This window comes from Phacochoerus africanus, chromosome 3 (genome assembly GCF_016906955.1).
Source record: "Phacochoerus africanus isolate WHEZ1 chromosome 3, ROS_Pafr_v1, whole genome shotgun sequence".
NCBI classification, from domain to species: Eukaryota; Metazoa; Chordata; class Mammalia; order Artiodactyla; family Suidae; genus Phacochoerus; species Phacochoerus africanus.
The window spans coordinates 147,413,890-147,419,163 of NC_062546.1; the positions used below are offsets into that span (position 1 = coordinate 147,413,890).

Here is a 5,274-nt window from a genome sequence, read left to right on the forward strand (position 1 = left end):
CACCCTTGTGGCTTTTAATCAAACCACTTGCACAGGACCTAACTCAAATATTCGGTTTGGATCATCTACACCACTTGCCCATGTTCCTTGGGCTGCATGCTCGTGTCCAGAGCCGTAAAAGCCACGGCCAACCTCTGAGGCACTGATCTAGGGGCCCAGGAAGGGAGTCATTTGCTCCACAGCCTCCTGGGAGTGGCCTCCCTGCCTCCCCCCAAGTGTAAGGCTCTGCCGCGCCCCCGCCCTGCCAGCTGCGGTCCTCGTTCCCTCGGCCCCGAGGGGCAAGACAAGCCCTTGGCAGTGCGGCTTTATGGGCCCCCTTTAAGGCTGGCGGAGGCATCTCCCGTCCGGCGTGAGCCGTCCCGTCGGGAACAGCGGTGTCGCCTCCGCACGGATCCCTCCGCGCGGTTATCTCGCGCTCATCTCGCTCCCTCTCCGCGCAGTGGCGTGGTGCGAAAATGCCTCGCCGGGGCGCACCGGGGCGGAAGCCTCGGCAGCGGCGGCGAGAGCTGTGGGAGGGGGCTACAGGGGGGGCGAGGTGAGAGGTGGCGGCGGGCAGAGGGTGTTTTTTTCCTTTTCCCTCCAGAGCGGGGGTTGTAAACCGAAGCCAAAGAGTGTCCCCGTGGGTCGGGTGCACTTTTTTCTTGTCCCGGTGCGCTCAGGGCCGCCTGGTGCCTGAGAGGAAACAGTGGAGGCAGAGGGACAGGTCACCCGGGGCGTCGGCGATTTTATTGCGGCCGAGCCGGCGCGCGCCGGGAGAGGCTGGGCGGGCGGTGGAACGCGGGGGCTGGGTGAGGCCCCGCGACCCGCGAGGGAGGCGGCGCGAGGCCGAGGAGACGGGCGCGAGAGCGGAGCATGAACGCCCAGTAGCCGAGTGCCCGCGGCTGCCCGGCCTCAGAGGCGACGCGCGGGCGGGCGGGCGGCGGCACCAAAGTAGCCCGGCGGACCCAGCGGCGCGAGCAGCCGCCCCAGAGGCCCCCGCGGCAGTGCAGTCGCGCTGAGGCGCGCTCCCTGCCTGCTCCGCGCCGCCCGCCCGCCCGGGGCCGCCCTACCTCGGCCCCCGGCCGCCGCCGCCGCCCCGATGAGCTCGTACTTCGTGAACCCGCTGTACTCCAAGTACAAGGCGGCGGCCGCGGCGGCGGCCGCGGCAGGCGAGGCCATCAATCCCACTTACTACGACTGTCACTTCGCGCCCGAGGTCGGCGGCCGCCACGCCGCAGCCGCCGCCGCCTTGCAGCTCTATGGCAACAGCGCCGCGGGCTTCCCGCAGGCGCACGCGCACCCGCACCCTTCGCCGCCGCCCGCCAGGCCGGGTTGCGGTGGTGGGGGCGGCCCGGGTCCCGGCCAAGACTACTTCCACCCCGGCGGGGGCAGCCCAGCCGCAGCCTACCAGGCCGCCCCCCCGCCGCCGCCGCCGCCGCCGCCTCCCCCCTGCGGCGGGATTGCCTGTCACGGGGAGCCCGCGAAGTTTTACGGATACGATAACTTACAGAGACAGCCGATTTTTACGACCCAGCAAGAGGCCGAGCTGGTACAATATCCTGACTGTAAATCGTCCAGTGGTAATATTGGCGAGGACCCAGACCACTTAAATCAGAGCTCGTCTCCTTCTCAAATGTTTCCCTGGATGAGACCACAAGGTTGGGATGCATTTTTTTTTTTTTTTTAAGCGGGGAGAGGGGGAGAAATCTGCTTTCATCTCACGTTCTAGCTTTAAAACTCCCCTTTCCTCTCCCTCTCCTTTTCCTTCTTGTGTGGCTTACAGTGACTCTTGTTCATAAAGTAATACAGACTTTTTTTTTTTTTTTAAGTAGAAACCATGTAAAGATGATGGGGACAGAATAGTGGCACTCTGCCCCTCATTCCTGCACATCCTGTATATATCTAACCTAAGGAGAGTTGTGTATATTTCACTTCTTAGACCGGTTCCAGAAACCTCCAGCAACCTGCAGATGCACCGTTACATTTTTTAAACGTTTATTTTCCTCTTTTTTTTTTGTTTGTTTATTTTAATCAGCAGCTCCTGGTAGACGAAGAGGAAGACAAACCTACAGTCGTTTCCAAACCCTAGAGCTGGAAAAGGAATTCCTTTTTAACCCTTATCTGACCAGGAAGAGAAGAATCGAGGTTTCCCACGCCTTAGCCCTCACCGAGAGACAGGTAAAAATCTGGTTCCAGAACAGAAGAATGAAATGGAAAAAGGAGAACAACAAGGACAAATTCCCAGTTTCCCGACAGGAGGCAAAGGATGGGGAAACCAAAAAGGAAGCCCAAGAGCTGGAGGAAGATCGAGCTGAAGGCCCGACAAATTAACTTCTACCTTTAAAGTTTTACCGCAGACTATTAAAACTAATGGTCAGCATATGCTGGTGGACACCACCTATTTTCTTTGTTGGAAAGGACTTTACCTGTATTTCAAGCTACCTTCATGTCACTGCTCTTGAGGTTTCTGCGCTTTGAGAGGGATTTGGGTGTTGCAAAAAGTTTCTAGTGTCACATAGAAACAGCGGTTGAGCTGTCCTATGTAAGAGTAATTTGATACTGACCTTGTAGCTATATTTTTATAATGGTAGTTTTTAATGTCTGAGCTGATGATTTTGCCTCAACAACATAAACTTCCTAATGATTAGCACTAAGTAATTGAATATAAAATGCTTTATTAATCAAACAAGTGCACTTGAACATTTTAAATCTTTTCTTTATGGTGAGTAAATTAAAAGAAGTCTATTAATTTTTTAAAAAAAATTATGCCTGCAGAATATTTACTTTATATTATTTGATTAAAATGTATTATTTATGTTTTTTCTTTCTGCTTTTATAATGAATGGTTCGGGTGCCTTTTGTTTACTCCTAAAAGATTTCTTTGAGTATTTTGTAAATGTAATATCTCTGGGAAAAAGTCTGGGCCAAATATTCGAAAAGCACATGTTAGCTGAAGAGTGTAATGTGTAGTCCTGGCTCTGCAGCTTCCTTAAACTTGGGGAAAAATGTTGGGCCAGTGACAGAAGTTTCAGGACAATGTTAAAGTTGACATTTAATAATTTTTCTATAGTTTATACAAATTATGGCAATTTAATCATCTAAAGTGAATGAATACTTGAAAAGCCTATTATAACTTTCACTTATATAGTTTTTACTCTGGCGAATCGCCTTGTGGAAAGCTTTTCATTGCTGAATTTGCTTTCGTTTTGAACCGCGCTTGGTATCGCCTGAAATTGCTAGGTCTCTATGCTGTGGCAGTCGCTGTGATTCTGTTTTTTGAGGAGGTGCCATATTTATTTGTATTCCCTTCTCTCTGTTTGCATGCCCATTGTGAGCCAACTTGCTCTGCACATCTCAGATATCGGTTGGTACGTCCTCTGCTGTTCTCCAGGTTGGCCTCACTTATTTGAAACAAGCCCTGAGAGTAAATGCAGAAAAATCTGAGTGTAAACAACTGCTCCAGAACAAAGCTAGCTCCTTAATAAAAGAAATGAATCTTTTTTCTAGAGCTAGTGTTTTTGAGCGCCGCCAATAACACTTTTCCTGAATTAGGAACAATTGCCTGTGCTCACGTGAAGGCAACATCCTGCCAAAACTTCTGTTTGATAAAAAGGAGGGTGGGGGTTACATGCACTCTTGCTGTAAAAAATAAATAATAAATGCAAGGAGTGGAGGGGGCTCTCTTTCATTCCAGAGAGGGCCGGCTAGGCTACCTAAGCTTCATCTTGTTCTGTTTAACCTTGATAAGATATTGGGAAAGCCTTGAACTTCACAAAGGATTGGAGTTGTAGGCCCAGTGGAGAATGACCCAGAGTCCAGGTTACACCGCAGCTTATTCCACTGAGTCGGCGCTGATGCTGAGGTTTGGGATCTGTTCTTAACAAGATATCCATTTTCCATTTGAGGCTGCTCCTGCAGCTGCCATTTTATGAGGGCAGAGGAGGGGGCAGAGGGGCGGGAGAGAAGAGCAAAAATTCAAGTAAATTAACATTTCTTCCCCCAAAAGGGAAAGGACTTTTATCAGGTAGACATTGAAGAAGTCTCTTCTATTTCTAAATGCCTGTGTATTTTAGAAGAGGTACATTTTAATTTCCAGAATGGAATGGCTTTTAATGATTGTACAGGTAAGAAAATGAAATCCTCTAGTTTTAGGTCAGGATCACCCCTCAGGCATTGATGGGCTGTATTCCTGCTGCTTCAAGGACCGGGGAAATGTTGGCACTTACTGGGCCAGAAACGAAGCACCACCTGGCTTTCTATCCAGGGAAGAGGATCTGGCTGTGGCATTTGCTGACCTGAGCCAGGAAAGACAGTTTTAAGTCAGGGGTGGCCCTGAGTTTAAACATTTGCATGAGAGGAGACAGCTGCAAACGTGCATACTGGATTTGGAAACATCTTGCTCTGAGTGCTGCCTGAGACTGCTGTTGACTGGTTTAGAACAAGTATGCCAAGTGCCTGAAAGCATGGCTAGGGAACAGCTTGCCTGGGGAGAGGGCGTGGGTAAGCTGGCTAGAGACTGGTGCTGGCTAAACTCCAGCTGCCTTCCGTTTAAGGGATCCTCTGTTAGCAGAATGCACCATCTCCTACATAAGAATGTCCCCCCCCAAAATCACTTTTAGAGCCACTGATTTGTGCAAAATTCTCTGTAAGAAGGGGGACTTGGGTGTGGATAGAGGTGGAAATAAGGGAAGGAAGGGGAGGTAAAAATATTTCCTCTTCATTTTGTGCTACTCTGTTGTGCTGCCTGGCCCCATCAGCCTCCTAACCCATGGTTAATTCACAGCTCATGTACAGAAAAAGACTGTTGCAGTTAACTGGTGCATTTGAGAGTATTTGTACATTTTTTGGTGAGTATATATATGGTGTATTTGTATATACACATTGATACTCATGTGCAGAAAACATTGGTAATAAATGTAGGTATATAAGTTTCCTTTTGCAGCTGGGAAAAGCATAGATTTGTCTCCAAATAAAGAGCTGTGGAATTACAAACCCTCATCACCACCTTCTTTCTTACAGTGGCTAGAAACTCCCATCATGGTGTTTCATGCAGACAGCTCACAGTGACGAGTGCAGGAGATGCCCTTCTAATTGGCTCAAATCTGTAAACATCCGAGGGGTGCAGCAATAAGTGAGCCAACATTTTTGCTGCAGAAATTTGCATGAACCTTTTGCAAACCTGCGCAACGTTCTTTTGCCTTGGACTGCTTAGAGGATCTGCTTTAGAGAGGTCTGTAAACTATTTACAGAAAAATAGGAGCCTCCAATGTTAACATGGAATGAAATAACCAAGCG

General features: G+C 49.6%; 1 protein-coding gene across 2 annotated transcripts; it reads left to right on the forward strand.

Annotated features, from left to right (window-relative positions):
• The first annotated feature begins 207 nt into the window (after positions 1–207).
• HOXD8 (homeobox D8) lies at positions 208–3,479 on the forward strand. 2 transcript variants are annotated; one of them, XM_047772938.1, is made up of 2 exons: positions 208–1,637; positions 2,018–3,479. In XM_047772938.1, exons 1-2 carry the CDS (start codon positions 1,079–1,081, stop codon positions 2,308–2,310), a joined length of 852 nt encoding a protein of 283 aa, XP_047628894.1. In that variant the 5' UTR covers positions 208–1,078; the 3' UTR covers positions 2,311–3,479. The 2 variants fall into 2 exon arrangements, with proteins under 2 accessions (XP_047628894.1, XP_047628893.1); XM_047772937.1 differs by having other exon boundaries at positions 1,002–1,637; positions 2,015–3,479.
• The last annotated feature ends 1,795 nt before the right edge of the window (positions 3,480–5,274 follow it).

Excerpts from the sequence above, each read along its gene's own strand:
- HOXD8 (XM_047772937.1), top strand. The coding sequence starts at position 1,079 with ATGAGCTCGTACTTCGTGAACCCGCTGTACTCCAAGTACAAGGCGGCG. Across the intron at positions 1,638-2,014 it reads TCCCTGGATGAGACCACAAG|CAGCTCCTGGTAGACGAAGA; the intron begins GTTGGGATGCAT and ends TATTTTAATCAG.